The sequence below is a fragment of the Oncorhynchus keta genome, chromosome 36 (genome assembly GCF_023373465.1).
Source record: "Oncorhynchus keta strain PuntledgeMale-10-30-2019 chromosome 36, Oket_V2, whole genome shotgun sequence".
Classification (NCBI taxonomy): domain Eukaryota; kingdom Metazoa; phylum Chordata; class Actinopteri; order Salmoniformes; family Salmonidae; genus Oncorhynchus; species Oncorhynchus keta.
The window spans coordinates 10,993,337-11,008,798 of record NC_068456.1 but is presented as its reverse complement, the minus strand read 5'-3'; the positions used below and the strand labels follow the sequence as shown (position 1 = coordinate 11,008,798).

General features: G+C 42.6%; 1 protein-coding gene across 2 annotated transcripts; it reads left to right on the top strand.

Annotated features, from left to right (window-relative positions):
* Positions 1 to 2,490: 2,490 nt before the first annotated feature.
* Positions 2,491 to 13,840, top strand: LOC118369618 (synuclein-like). Of its 2 annotated transcripts, XM_035754129.2 has the most exons (6): positions 2,491 to 2,836; positions 7,630 to 7,671; positions 7,823 to 7,950; positions 8,800 to 8,829; positions 11,632 to 11,670; positions 12,236 to 13,840. In XM_035754129.2, exons 1-5 carry the CDS (start codon positions 2,716 to 2,718, stop codon positions 11,668 to 11,670), a joined length of 360 nt encoding a protein of 119 aa, XP_035610022.1. In that variant the 5' UTR covers positions 2,491 to 2,715; the 3' UTR covers positions 12,236 to 13,840. The 2 variants fall into 2 exon arrangements, with proteins under 2 accessions (XP_035610022.1, XP_035610023.1); XM_035754130.2 differs by lacking the exon at positions 8,800 to 8,829 and having other exon boundaries at positions 2,495 to 2,836.
* The last annotated feature ends 1,622 nt before the right edge of the window (positions 13,841 to 15,462 follow it).

The window sequence follows — 15,462 nt, the reverse complement described above, 5'->3', positions numbered from 1 at the left end:
CCTTACTGATACAGAGGAGAGTGACACAGTGTCTGGATCTCTATTTCCTTACTGATACAGAGGAGAGTGACACAGTGTCTGGATCTCTATTTCCTTACTGATACAGAGGAGAGTGACACAGTGTCTGGATCTCTATTTCCTTACTGATACAGAGGAGAGTGACACAGTGTCTGGATCTCTATTTCCTTACTGATACAGAGGAGAGTGACACATTGTCTGGATATCTATTTCCTTACTGATACAGAGGAGAGTGACACATTGTCTGGATATCTATTTCCTTACTGATACAGAGGAGAGTGACACATTGTCTGGATATCTATTTCCTTACTGATACAGAGGAGAGTGACACATTGTCTGGATATCTATTTCCTTACTGATACAGAGGGTAGTGACACAGTGTCTGGATCTCTATTTCCTTACTGATACAGAGGAGAGTGACACATTGTCTGGATCTCTATTTCCTTACTGATACAGAGGAGAGTGACACAGTGTCTGGATCTCTATTTCCTTACTGATACAGAGGGGAGTGACACAGTGTCTGGATCTCTATTTCCTTACTGATACAGAGGGGAGTGACACAGTGTCTGGATATCTATTTCCTTACTGATACAGAGGGGAGTGACACGGTGTCTGGATCTCTATTTCCTTACTGATACAGAGGAGAGTGACACAGTGTCTGGATCTCTATTTCCTTACTGATACAGAGGAGAGTGACAGTGTCTGGATCTCTATTTCTTGCTGGATAATGTTGAGTGGAGACGAGTGCAGCCGACATCAATAACAACTTGTGTTTCTCTGATAGAACATCAAGTCATGATGACCATAAACCCTGTTGTTTGAATGTTTCCCTCAATGGCACTACAGCACTCTCCTTATAGAAAGTCCTGAGCTTTATTAAACTGAAGCATACGTACATATACAATGATACTACTGTATATTTATTTGGCTATATCTCTAAAAAAATCTGCACCGCCATTTAGTATTACCATGAGTTTGGATAGCTTTTACAGGTCAGGTAATCTAAAAGGGCTCTCTGCCATTCACTTTGATGTAGAGTGGGGGGATGCTGTGTGTATTGAATGGATGTGCTTTAGCAGCCATGTGTAACTAGCTTCACAAGCGCTAATTATAGCTCTGGGCTTCATGATGGGGCAGCAGGGTAGCCTAGTGGTTAGAGTGTTGGACTAGTAACCGGAAGGTTGCAAGTTCAAACCCCCGAGCTGACAAGGTACAAATCTGTCGTTCTGCCCCTGAACAGGCAGTTAACCCACTGTTCCTAGGCCGTCATTGAAAATAAGAATTTGTTCTTAACTGACTTGCCTAGTTAAATAAAGGTAAAATATTTTTTTTTTATTATCCATTCCTCCTCCCAGTCCTCTTGGTTTCAGAGATCGAAGTGGCATCTCAATTTCCAGGGAGAAACCTGCTTATTAATGTACGAGTGAGTGTGGTGTATATACAGATGTAGGATCTTAATTTGACATATATTGTCACAACGAGAATAATCCTGCAGCAACAGTATTTGAATATTTGGTCCATAATGTTGCTTGATCAGTGGTTAGGCTTTTAGCTGGCCAAAAATAGGCTACATGAAAAGTGCAATACTGTTAATATAACCATGTGTTAGTGTGGGTTTTCAGTGAATTTATGTCAATCAAGAAGCTAATCTCCATGAAAATTCTCAGCAACAAAACAGTGATCAAATTAAGATCCTACATATGTACCGTATATGAATTATGCATAGTGGGATGTACAGTATGTACAATACAGATGTAGGATCTTAATTTGATCACCCTGTTGCAGGAGAACATTCCTACAATGCAGAACATGTTTTACTTGTAGTTTACTAGAGGTTTAAAAATGAAATGTCAGACTTGATTTTCCCTCACAAATTTTTTTTTCTACCCCTACAAAACCATTAATTATAATCCACATAATAATTCACATTTCCTGTTACTGGCTGAAATTGAGATCCTAAATCTGTATGTTGGAGGTGCTGCTGACTTCATAAAATGAATTTTCATGGAAATGGGCAATAAAGTGTATCTCATTGAATCATCGTATACTGCATTGTATCATATCAATATATCAGTGTCTGTATAGTATCTTAAATGTCGTGAGGGAGAGCAGAGAACTGCAGTTTTGGTGTTGAATAAAATGGAAAAGGTGTCATTCTAGGGTTGACACACAGATAAATCCAGTCTTGAATAATCCACTAATCCTATTTGTATTTGCCTCTGTGTGCACGATAGCAGAAGAAATAGGGGTAGGTAGCTTAACTGAGAAATGCAGCAGTATCTTGTGGAATCCATCTCTGCATTTCTGCTCCTCACCCACTTGCTCTCTCTTTTTCTACCTCTTCTCTCCCCTCTCTTTCCATCCCTCTCTCCCAGCCTCTCCATCCCCCCCCCCTCTCTCCCAGCCTCTCCATCTCCCCCCCCCTCTCTCCCTCTCATTCGCTCAGCTGATCTCCTTGTTGAGGGTGTTCCAGTCTGCCTCAGCAGTACAGATCAGTCCAGCCCCGCTCTCTCATAAGAGCAGCTCATGCACGTACGCTCACACACTCACACACCCAACACGCAGAGATACACACTCGCAGGCACGCTCACACACACAGACGCACACGCAGACAGGCACACCAAGCAGCCTAATCTACCAGCTCCAAGACGCAGCCAGAGCCAGCTAAAAGACACAGCCCCATAACAGCAGACCAGCATGGATGCACTGAAGAAAGGATTCTCAATTGCCAAGGAGGGCGTCGTGGCAGCAGCGGAGAAGACCAAGGCAGGGGTGGAGGAGGCAGCTGCCAAAACTAAGGAGGGAGTCATGTATGTGGGTGAGTACAGGAGTGGTGATGATGGTGGAGGATAGACCGAGGTGGTTAGCTGAAAATAGTACATCACAGTTTTTTTCTGTGGGATAATCTGGTTTCCGTTTTGATCCTGTGACGCTTGCCTGCTGTGCTTGTTTTTTGATGGGTGAGTGCACTGGTCTGTCTGCGATGTTTGAATAAAATGGGATCCACATCCAGGCAGTGCATGTGCTACATTTTACTCGTGATGGAAACATAGATACTGTAGAAAGCTGGAGGGAATTTTGAACAAGGAAAAAGAGAAAGATGACAAAGGACCGAAGGAGAGGGGCAAGAGAATGGAGAAGAGCAGATAAAAGGGGCAGAAAGGAAGGAAGGAAGATATTTATTTATCTGCACATGCCTCAGGCACAAGATGTTCTAATTTAAGAGGGAAAAGTCTGGTTAAGCAGTACTGAGGTATTCTATTCATTATGTAGTGGATATTGGCCAACAAAATATTGTCAATAATATTGATGGTCATATAAATTAAATGCAATCTCCTATCTCTCTACATGTGACACACACACATTTTAGAGCAGGGGTGGGTGATTGTACTATAATATTGCTCAGTGTTATCAAGCTGAATAGATGTGTGTGTGTGTTCACATATTTAGATGGGTGGGTATGTGCTTGTTAGGTTGTATGTGTGATAGTACAATATGGTGCTACCGGGGTGAGAGGGAGGGGTCTCTGAATCTGCTATGCCACCCACCCACATGCCTGTCTGTCCGCTGCAGCAGTGAGATTTATCATGGGCGTCTCGGAGCGTGACTAATGCAGCTCGCCCCATGGTCAGAACCCCCCCGTCAGCCCAACCCCACCCAACTCGGCACAGGCCAGTTCAACAGCCCTGAGCACCACTAACACATACAGAACACTGAGACATCGAGAGAACACTGACACATTACAACACTGAATCATACACAGATTCATACAGAATGCTGAAACATGACTCTGTCACTGTCTCTGTTACAGCGATGACAACCTGGAGAAGAGGAAAGGGAAAAGAGGGAAGGAGAGAAAGAGGGCAACGATAAACAAATGAATGAAACATTTGAGAGTCATCTGATTCCTGGTTTAATTTCCGGTAAAAGGAGGGGAGAAGAGAAAGGGAGAGAGAGAGAGAGAAAAGAGATCATGACAATGAGGTAACAAGACAATGAATGAATGGGTGGCGTACTCTCAGATTCCAATAATTACAGTTTCTCATTCATTAGCTGTCAATAAGCAGAGACAGAGGAGGAGGCTGTGGGATAATCCTTATCCATTAATCCAAAAGCATCCCCACCACAGGGGATCCACCCTGTTCTGTTGAAGGACCTCGTGGAGCCATTCAGCCACAGAGGGCAGAGCCCATCACATTTCACTGGTTTATTGATCTTCACAGCGATGTAAAGAGATCACCTGACCTCTAACATTACTGCTCAGTCATATCTTATCATCAGCTTCATTTTTGTCTCCTTTTTAAAATCTTTGTCGTTCTCTCCTCTTCGTCTGAAAGTCAATGCAGCGTACCAATCCCCCCCATCCCTGTCAGTGTGAATCCCTATATACCCATCCAAATTCATCACTGGACTTACTGTGGCTGGGACAGTCAGATCTGCCTTTCTATGATCAAACAACTGTCAGTCTTAAGACATTGGCTCTCCTTCACTGCCTGCACCTCTTCTCAGTGAGCGATCCTGACAGACAGATAGCACTGATAAGTGGACTGTGGGGTGGTGGTGGGGTGAAGGAGGTGGGGGTGGCAGAGATTGGAGTGACGGCTAAAAGAGTGGCAGCATTCTACTCCGGAAAGGCAAGCAGATATGCACAGACAGACAGACAGCCACAGGGACTAAGAAAAGAGGGAGTGCCCTGAGTGTGCGGTCGGAGCAGTGAAGCGTACTGACACACAGCAAAGGCCCACCAGGCATCAAGCACTTTACTGTCTGAGTCATCTACGGTATGAGAGAGATGGATTAGGATTTTTTTTAAAGAGGAGAACCGTCTCAAATCCCCCCCTGTCCCTGATCTGCTGCCTCTATCTACACTGAGTGCTAATCCTGTGTGTGTGTGTGTGCCCGATGCTCGATGCTCAGCTGCTCCTGGGTGGGTGGTAGACAGTCACGAGGCCTAGTGCTACAGGATGGTGAGTGTGAGGAGGGGAGGGAGGGAGAGAGGCCAGAGTTACCTTTGTATATATGCACACGTAATCATCCCATTATGTCTAGATTGTGCCGCTCTCCATTCAGCACCACATTCACTTAGCCATTTTGTTCTCCCTCCCTCTGGTCTCGCTTCCTCTTCTGTCTCTGACAGAAGTGTCATCTTATCATAGCAGGATGTGAGGAAACTCTAGACTAGGACAGTGTAAATTAATCAGAGAGAGATGCAATGGAACCCACCTCAAATTAACACCCTAAACACATAAATGTTGTTCAGAGTGGCGTTCATGTGATGCTAAATATCTCTCTCGTGACAGACTAAACAATTAGCTTGCCAGCGTCCATGTGAAATCTGGTTCTGGGTGCAGAGATTACTACATACAAAATCAAAGATGCTATCACGTTCTTACGAGACAATGAGGTGCTGTATTTCAGTTATCTTCGCTCGTAATCACTCTAACATTGTGTTTTGTGGATGTGTAGTCATGTATTATAGTATCAGTATCTACCATCTTAGCTGCAGGGGAAGTATTTGTAACCACAGATTGTTCGATTCCTCACAAAAACTGACCATGTTACAGTGTCGACAGTTGCTTGGCGATATTACCTCCTCTGTATTGATTACAGCATTGACAATACAATAGCCTGGCTCTTGTGTCTGTCTGTGTTCTACATAGGACAGGAGGACTTTAGCCCATGGCAATTTCTACATCCCCAGTACTAAATTAGCCCATTGTCGTGTAGGGAGTACAATAACAATGACACGCTTGACAAGAGAAATGTGTTTTTGTGCGGGGACTGGGAGGGACTTTCAAACACGTCTCCCAGCTCAAAGGGTCAGAAGGGAGAACAGAGCAAGGCTTATTGTGTTGGTGATTTGAGTGGGAGGGAGGTGGAAACCCACTCCAATGCTCCATGCCAGTTGTTTTGAGGACGTTGAGTGGGTTTGGCTGGCCAGCAGGACTCGACCCATACAGTTCTGTGTCTGGTGGAATGACTGACCTTTTCTTCCCTCAAGGACTCTTTGTGAGGCAGAGATGGGCTGAGCTCCAAAGGGCCCAGAGAGAATGGGAGAGAACAGACAGTACTGGACCAGCTGAGCAGAACCCATTGATCTTTAAACAGACACCAAGGATCTGGCCCTATAAAATAACCATGAGAGAGGGAGACTGTTTCTGTGCCCAAATCATTAAGTATTGAAGTGTTAGGGAAGCCTGTAGATGTTGATCGGGCATGTACACTTCTCTACATATTGATTTGGACAGTTAAGGTAAAACTTTTAATTTAGCTCTGTACTCATTTTGGATTTGCGATCAAATGTTTCATGAGTCGGCAGTACAGAATGTCACCTTTTCTTTGAGGGTATTTTCATCCATATTTGTTATTTAGAAATTAAAGCATTTTTATGTATATAGTCCGAGCAAGGCAGTTAACCCACTGTTCCCCGGGCGCCGAAGATGTGGATGTCGATTATGGCTGCCCCCCGCACCTCTGATTCAAAGAGGTTGGATTAAATATGGAAGACACATTACAGTTGAAGGCATTCATCTGTACAACTGACTTGGTATCCCCCTTTCCCTTTCCCCTCCATTTGAAAGTGTTTTAAGTATTTGTACAAATGAACGTATGTGTATTAATTCCTAGCACGCAATGATTACATCAAGCTTGTGACTCTACACACTTGTTGGATTCCTTTACAGTTTGTTTATATGAAGAATGATGAGTAAGAAAATTACAGAGGCATAAATATCATACGCCAGAAAATGCTATAACCTTCCCTGTTATCGGTAATGGTGAGAGGTTAGCATCTCTTGGAGGTATGATATAAAATGCTAACCTCCCCTGTTATCGGTAATGGTGAGAGGTTAGCATCTCTTGGAGGTATGATATAAAATGCTAACCTCCCCTGTTATTGGTAATGGTGAGAGGTTAGCATGTCTTGGAGGTATGATATAAAATGCTAACCTCCCCTGTTATTGGTAATGGTGAGAGGTTAGCTTGTCTTGGAGGTATGATATTTGTGCCTCTGTGACTTTCTCACTCATCATTATTCATGATTCCTTCATGATTATCTGTAATCATGGTAGCATTCATGTAGAAGTGACCAGAAACATATTCTATTTTATTTACAATAAAAGTGACGCAATACATTACTTACCATTAATTTCTATTGAGCACAAAATCATCTGAAACACAACCAAAACAAACTGCAAATGCATCCAACAAGCTTGCAGAGTCACAAGCTTGATGCAGTCATTGGGTGCTAGGAATATGGGACCAAATACTAAACTTTGTGTATTGTATGAACATACCCTAAAATAAAAGGTGACATTCTGTACTCTTTCCTCATATGAAACATCTCAAATCCAAAATGCTGGAGTATAGAGCCAAATTAAACATTTTAGCTTCACTGTCCAAATAAATTGGTAGTGGAGTGTATAGTATATTGTACAAAACTTGGTGTCCTTACTGAGCTATTCCATATTACCAAATGATTTTGAAGCTGCATTTAATGGTGGAAGGGGTGAGTTACCCCCCATCCAATGTTAAGCTCTTTGAGTTTGAGAAACGCTATTTAAACATAAATCATCGACCTCTTTTTAAGAAGGTTGTTTCTCTCTTTTACAGGGAACAAGACAAAGGACGGGATGGTAGCAGGTGTGAACACAGGTCAGCGCAACACTACCCACAGAAAATACACTGCATTACATTTCTAACTATACAGGGATCAGACTCACACAGGTTTTTTCACATACCAAATTCTGAGGAGAAACATTGGTCCAAGGATAGAGTATGACAACTCCCTGTCCCCTTTTCCCAGTGGCCCAGAGAACGACTGACCAGGCCAATATTGTCGGGGACGCAACGGTCGCCGGGGCCAATGAGCTGTCTCAGCAAACAGTGGAGGGGTTGGAGAATGTGGCAGTGAACTCCGGATTGGTGAACCAGGTGCGTCACATCCTGCCTTTTCATATTGTGAAGATGACAAACTCCTTTCCTCTACAGGGAACTGTGGGCTGGTCGGTTAGAGGTGGTTGAATTAAAGCCATATACAGTTATAACAAGGGTTGCAAAGCTATCTGTAATTAACAGGTCATGTATGGTAACTTTGGTCAATTATACTTGACTAACGTATACCGAATGCATTAGTTTATAGTATTCCTTTTTATGTTCTATACATATGAGTCCATATTATCCATGTGTTTCTAGTGGATAGATTGTAGGGTTCAAGAAAAGCATATAATCAACAATGGCACTCTTCTAACTATTGTCTTTTTTCACAACTCTCACCAGTTTGACCCCACAGCCTGGGTTGACCCCACAGCCTGACTAGACATAACAGTAAATATAAATCCGGGGACATTCAAATTAGTACGATATGTTACGTTTGGTATGGTTTTATAAGACCCAAAACGCTCTGAAGTACCCAAAAAGGCCACTAGATGTCATCTGCTAAAATGTCATATTCATTGAACGTTCCCAAAATTCTGGTAGTTTACTGGTAAACTTCAAAAGTTTCCAGTATTATACCCTCCCCTTTGCAACCCTAGTTATAACAGAGTTGAGATCAACCTTGGGATTCCAGGAGAGGAGTTTTCAACATGTCCTTCTATCAACAATCTAAACCTGGTCAATAACACTGATTGTTCGAAGTTGACTTGTGTGCAAATTTCTTGTCAGTTATAAGGAATGCTGAGTTAAAGGATCAAAGCCTACTTGGACCTTTCGTGTCTGTGAGTGTTGTTGGTAACTTGTATTGTTTCTTCTCTTTCCATCCATAACTGGGGTGTCTGGCAGGAACAGGGACAGGAAGAAGCTGTAACTGAGGTGGCTGGTTCTGGTTTGGAAGGGGGGTGTGGTGGAGAGTTTAGTAGAACAAACGAATGAATGAATGAATGAATGAATGCACTGCATGATGCTTGCTGCCTTTATTGCCTTGTGATTGAAGCACCATGACTTTATATGCAGTAATTAGCAGTCAAGGTGGATGCTGGCTGGTAGGCTACAGTGGTGTTTGGGTGCTGGTTGGCTTGAAGGAGGACAGATGGATGTGCGACTGCTCAGCTCCAAATGAGTCAACATTTCCTCAAGCTGCGAGTGTATGTTCACACTGGGTAGAATTCCAACCCACGTGAAACGTGGGGATATGGAACGTAAATACCTTTTCATGCACTTTTCTATCTCTGCGTTTTCTGACCTTGAATTTAAGCATGAGAATAGCATGCTATTCAAACGCTATTTGTTTGGGGTGGAGATGGAATAAATGCAGTGTGTCTACAGCTACACCCTATTCTGACCTTGACTTAATTCCACCATCTTTACGCACAAGCAAACCATGAATAAGGTCTAGCGAACCTGCCGGGTCCATGTGGGAAAAGTATCTCCTTTCTTTTCTTTTTCCTGATAGAAATATCACCATTCTACATGCACTATAATTTACAACTTGATAAGAGGTCAAGGAGTAATGCGTTTGGATAAGGGAATTATACATACAAATGACACTTATGTGGCAGAAAACTGAAGGATATTAACTTTCCCACAGTAAAGTTTAAGAAACGCTGTGCCATTATGCAGAATTTGTATGGCCTTCTACCTTGCAGAGATGGGCACTCTCAAATGTCATTTATTTTTATTTTTGGCATTACTATGTCTTAATTATCATGTTAAATATGAACCACTATCAGTATCGACCGTCTGCAGGCCTAATAACCGCATATTCAACTGCCAATTTACTGTTAGTTCCCTTCAGTTGGTATAGCCTGCATTATCAGTCCATTTAATTACATTGTTTCGTTTACCTTCATTTGTACACTATTCTTCCTACATTACCATGGGTTGAAGAACTGAATGTGGACATTTTCAGAATGAATCAAGCCACCTTTTTTTTCTTCTTTAGTGCGTAAAGGCTCTTCAAACCTGTTTGATTCAAAAATAATTTCCTAAACCTAAAATAATTTACAAAATGAGTATTTTTTTGAACTACCAATTGGTGCTGAAACTAGGACGAACATGCATATATTTAGATGGCTTTCCAGCAATGATCTCTAATATTTGGAACCCTTTCTCTCTATATATTCCAGTGAGTGTCGAAAAAAATCTAACTTAAAAAGGTACATCATATTTAGGATGGCTTAAGATAAATGTACTGAAAACCCTACTGAATGAAAACTCAATGAGAAGATCTGTTGGCCAGCAAATGGGTTTTTAGCGATTGAATGACATTTATTCAGAGCGCGCAAGGTTTGCCACACCTGCAGAGTCTGAATATCAAATACAAGAGAAGTGTGTAGGCCCCATTGAGAAAAAAATTGCAAGAACACAAGCCCCCAATCCCAAATCATACAATGAATTCAAAGGAATACAGACCATTGAAAAGATGTTATGAATTTAAAAGGTAGAGAATAGATCCCTTTCAAATATGAAATTGATGAAGGTTAATCTAAAAGCTGCCCTCCAGTATGTTGTGGTCATTTGTAGTGCAGTAAAGATGGCGGTGTCCCCGCTACATTAACATGCGTCTCCTGCCTCTGACCCAGCAGGCTGGGCTCTATGGCTGCAGGACAGATGGAGTGTACTCTGGGACAACATCTTTGTTTGTTCGCAGCATATTGATAGCATTACTTAATTCCACTCAATTGAAATATGTTCTTTGTTCTTGTTTGTGGGTGTGGGTGAACATGCAGGCATGCGTGAGTGTACATCTGTGTGTCCTTTCTTCTTTCAGGCTCTTTGTAATACAAAGCTAGATCCATCTGTAATTAAATCCACAGCCCTAACAATCTCTCAATCGCTCCTCACCGCAGCAGGCAATCAACCCCCTTCCTTTTTCAATCTCCCATCGCTACATCTCTCTCCCGGCTCTATTATATGTTCATTTTCAAAGGCACTAAAAAGCTTTTTGTAGGAGAGTACAGTAGAGGCAAGGTACAGAGTAAACAACTGTAGACATACTATGATATGGCACAAATCATCCTCATTACCACGTTTTCCGTCACTGTTATAGAATGTGATAAGGACATGATTGCGGCATCTTCTTGCTAGAATTATTACCCACCGGTTCTAATCAGAGGAATAATTATATTGGTGATTGAGCTCATAATTATTCCCACAGCAATAACATCATATTAACATTTCTATAACCAAATCAGGGAATATTGCTACTGCCATGAATAATCACAATCAAACTCCACACCATTCACCAAACTAATATCCTAATTCCATGCCATGAATTATCATTTCTACCCTAATACAGATGATTGCCATGGTAATTGTTGGGCATTAATCAACTGAGGAAACTATCAAGGATCTTTTCTCCTGAGTGCCTGAGCCCCTGATATCTCAATTCATTGTCTGCCGTTGAAGCCATAACTACCCTACTAAAGAGATGCCTGTGCATGTCGATTAACCAGAACCGTGGTTTGAAAACACTAACATCTCTCTTTCTCTCCAGCTTAACCCTCCTCCAAATCATTACTCACATGCTCAGCTGGAGATTACATCAGAGGAAGTTGTCATCACCATTCTCCTCTGTAGCAGCATGGGTGGCTGCAGAAGTAGTAGTAGTAGTAGTAGAGATTATGTATATATTAGTTCTCTTGCTAATCCGCTTTCTTTGTTTGTGCCACTCAGGGTGACTTCTCACAGGGAGCTGAGCAGGCCGGACAGTAGGTGAGTGTGTGTTTGTACTTGTATGGAGGTGTGTGTGGTCATATTTATGTGCAAGTGTTTACGTATAGTCAGGGAGCAAGGTGGTATATCCTCTTGAAATAGCGATATGTTAATTTGATGTGCTTGAGGCAGTCCTAAAATTGATGTGACATTTGATGCAGTATCCAAATAACAGCAGGCGATCTACTAATATGTAAAGGTAAAGCGTTTAACTGAAGAGCCATGGCCAAAAGCCTCAGCGCACAGAGTCAAAATGGACATACAGTGACAGGTATGGGGTTAGGTGTGAGGTATGGGGTTAGATGTGAGCTAGGGGATTTTTTTACACCTGGGTATCAGTCAACCATATCCTAATGCAGGAACTACATGTTCTCATATATTGAAAGCACACCTCTTAATACATGGGGACTGAAAATTAGGGTGGCACCAAAGATGCCAGATAATCCACTACTCTGCCAAAACACACATGTTGGCAAGTCCATTTTGATGAATACATCTGCAGCAGAAATCTGTTACTTCTGCTTCTCTCACTCACAATATTTAAAATGTTCTTTCTCTCTCTCAGGAGTGTTGGTCCTGACCTCAGTGATTAGCAGCGGTCTCCCTCGTCTTCTGTTTTAGAAGAGCTGCTGCTTGTCCTGCGTATCCCATCGTCACCTCGTGGGTCCTGGGGAACCTTACTGCCCCCAGCGTCTCCTCTCGGATGCTTTCTTTGTGTGAATCGATGGAAACAACAACAAAAAATGAAAAAGATCCTCCCCAGCCAAAACAACCCTCAACCATAAACACTCTACACATTCCTACCCTAATGCCTTTACCGTCCATATACCTCATCCCCGACATTTACCCACCTTGCCACTGTGACCATCCTCACCCACCATCCCCTGTGCCCACTCAAGATCACCTTACCACACATACAGTACACACACGCATATACACCACAATGTTGAGAAAGACTTCTCAGAACAATATATAGTTTTTCTCCCCAAGAGTTTCGGCAATGTGAGACTTACTGGTAGTGTTCACGCTGTCAGCTAACGTAACACCTGTACTTATACTGTAGATGTACTTATGTCAGTGTATGCTTTAGTCAGGTTTGTTGATTAATATGTGTTTGAAGCCTGTGTATATTTAACCCCTTGTGTCTTAATGCCTGACATCCCCTTATTATGACAGATCGGGGTTCAGGGTCGGAGTGAAAGTGGAGTTATGGTTTAACAGTATCATATTGTCTGTTTTACTCCCCATATTCACATGACCGATCACATTACCCAGTCTCACACCTTCAATGGGGCTGCAGTACATACAGGGAACTATGTATCTCATAAACAGATACTGTCTGGTGTTTCCAGCTGTCTTTCCACTCAAACCTGGGCCTGCAATTATAGCGTTATCAAAGAGAGAACGGTTACATCAGGAGTTTGCAATGGCCTTTATAATTCCACTAGTTGCAATGAAAGGCAATAAATAAGATCTGTTGAGGTGTTTTTGCATGTGATCAGATTAAAGATAAAGTGCCCAACAGATTCAGTATGTAGGCCTACCTCAGAAGTGGATGCAAGTAGTCGCCAGGTGAAATACCTTGACATCAGTGGTGGCTGGTGGGAGGCGTTATAGGAGGATGGGCTCATTGTAATGACTGGAATGGAATATATGGAACGAAGTCAAATGTGGTTTCATGTCATTCCATTTATTCCATTCCAGCCATTACAATGAGCCCATCCTTCTATAACGCCTCCCACCAGCCTCCACTGCTTGACATCCCATACATCTGGTCTCAGAGGAAACAAATCTCTCCACCCATTCGTCATGCTTTTACTGCTCAGTCATACAAGACACACCTCCTGTCACTCAACAATGTGCCCTGGCCCCTCCCCTGTGTCTGCTCCCCTGTCTAAAACAGGTATTTTAAACCATTACAGTGTTTGCCCTTTGAAGCCATCTAAAACGAGATTGCATGTTGCCTTACTAACAACCAGACACATACTCAGACACACATTAATTGGTACTAAAAACAACCTCACAAATTAAAATGCACATATCACACATTTATCCAAGAATTAGAGGTGACACACATTCACACAGACATGCAAATATATGTTGGTATCAAAGCAGACTCTTTTATAAACAGTACAACTGAACTGAAATAAAAATGTTTAAATCCAAAATACCTTTTTTTTCTGTTTTTATTATCTTTCACTGTGGCATAATAATTTCCGAAACAATACCAAATTGAGGCAAACATACCTAGACTGCTCATTTGAATTATTTACACTTTCTATTGCATGATATTCTTGGCTACTCCTTTATTATTCTCAGCCCACCCACCCCACACACATCTGTGCAGTGGAGCATAATTACTGCCTCTGTAAATAATACCATACAGTGTAAACTGGATGACCATTCTGCTATTTTATTGACTTGCTGGCTGCTGTGCTGATCTGCAGAGAGACCAACAGCAAAGGAGCAGTGGCAGCAATAGACGTCACACGCTCTCCCAACTGCCACCTGGTGTTGAGTGGTGAAAGCAGAGCGCTTGGCTTTTGTTAGTAACATCCACAGAGCTATTACTTATTTAAGCCACATGTCCTGCACTTCCATTTGCACCAGAGTGATTCGCCAGGGATAAGAGAAGAAGCAAACACACCTTCACCACTCAAAGCATGAACACATACCTCGAACACGTGTCATACAGTACATACACAGGCACATACGGATGGATGGATGAATGGACACACTCGTGCACACACAAGGAGGCATGGACACACACGATGCACTCACGGTCAAACATACACTATACAGTTTATTAGGTACACCACCCCGTTCACAAAAAAATGTCCTACAGTGAATTATGTGGCCATGACTTGCTGCATAAAGCAGGCAGACCGGCATTGAGGCATTCAGTTACTGTTTGAGAGAACATTAGAATGGGCAAAACGAGTGACCTAAGCGACTTTGAGCATGGTGTGATCGTCGGTGCCAGGCACGCCGGATCCAGCATCTCAGAAACGGCCGCCCTCCTCGGCTTTTCATGCACAATAGTTTACCAAGAACATTGCAAGAAGCGGCTCCAGTGGGCACCCGATCACCAACACCGGACAATTGAGTGGAAAAACATTGCCTGGTCCGACGAATCCCAGTTCCTGTTGCGTCATGCTGACGGTAGAGTCAAGATTTGGTGTAAGCAGCATGAGTCCATGGACCCATCCTGCCTGTTGTCAATGGTACAGGCTAGTGGCGGTGGTGTACTAGTGTGGGGAAGGTTTTCCTGGCAAGCGTTAGGTCCCTTGATACCAATTGAGCAACAAACGTTTCCGACACCTTGTAGAATCCATGCCCCAAAGAATTCAGGCTGTTCTGTAGGCAAAGGGTTGGGGGGGGGGGTCTAACCCAGTACTAGGCGGGTGTACCTAATAAACAGGCCACAGAGTATGTACAGCTCTCACAGCCAGAGATTGTAGAGCGTGTTCACTTGGTCGATAACATTTGCACATAATTTACATGTTTCAATATGACACTGGCAGGAAATCAGGGTTTACTGGGCTCCAAGGAAATTACATGGGAGAGGCATTTTAATGCGCTTTCATCATACTGGCTTCATATTAGAAAGTGTTCATATTCTTAGGGACCTTTCAGAATTCACGGAATGTGGTACATGGAGGAATTTTGGGGAGGGTCATGCTTTTTCGATTTCAGTCTGAGGGAAGGTTTAGTATTTTTTAAATTTAGTCCAGGGGAGGGTCATGTCTAAATCAATTAAATGTCTATATTTCTCAGTGTTTTAGAATTAGT

Bases quoted from the DNA above. Each gene is read 5' to 3' on its own strand.
- LOC118369618 (XM_035754129.2), top strand. From the start codon at position 2,716: ATGGATGCACTGAAGAAAGGATTCTCAATTGCCAAGGAGGGCGTCGTG. The intron at 2,837-7,629 runs GTGAGTACAGGA...TCTCTTTTACAG, and splicing joins GGAGGGAGTCATGTATGTGG to GGAACAAGACAAAGGACGGG. The intron at 7,951-8,799 runs GTGCGTCACATC...GGTGTCTGGCAG, and splicing joins ACTCCGGATTGGTGAACCAG to GAACAGGGACAGGAAGAAGC.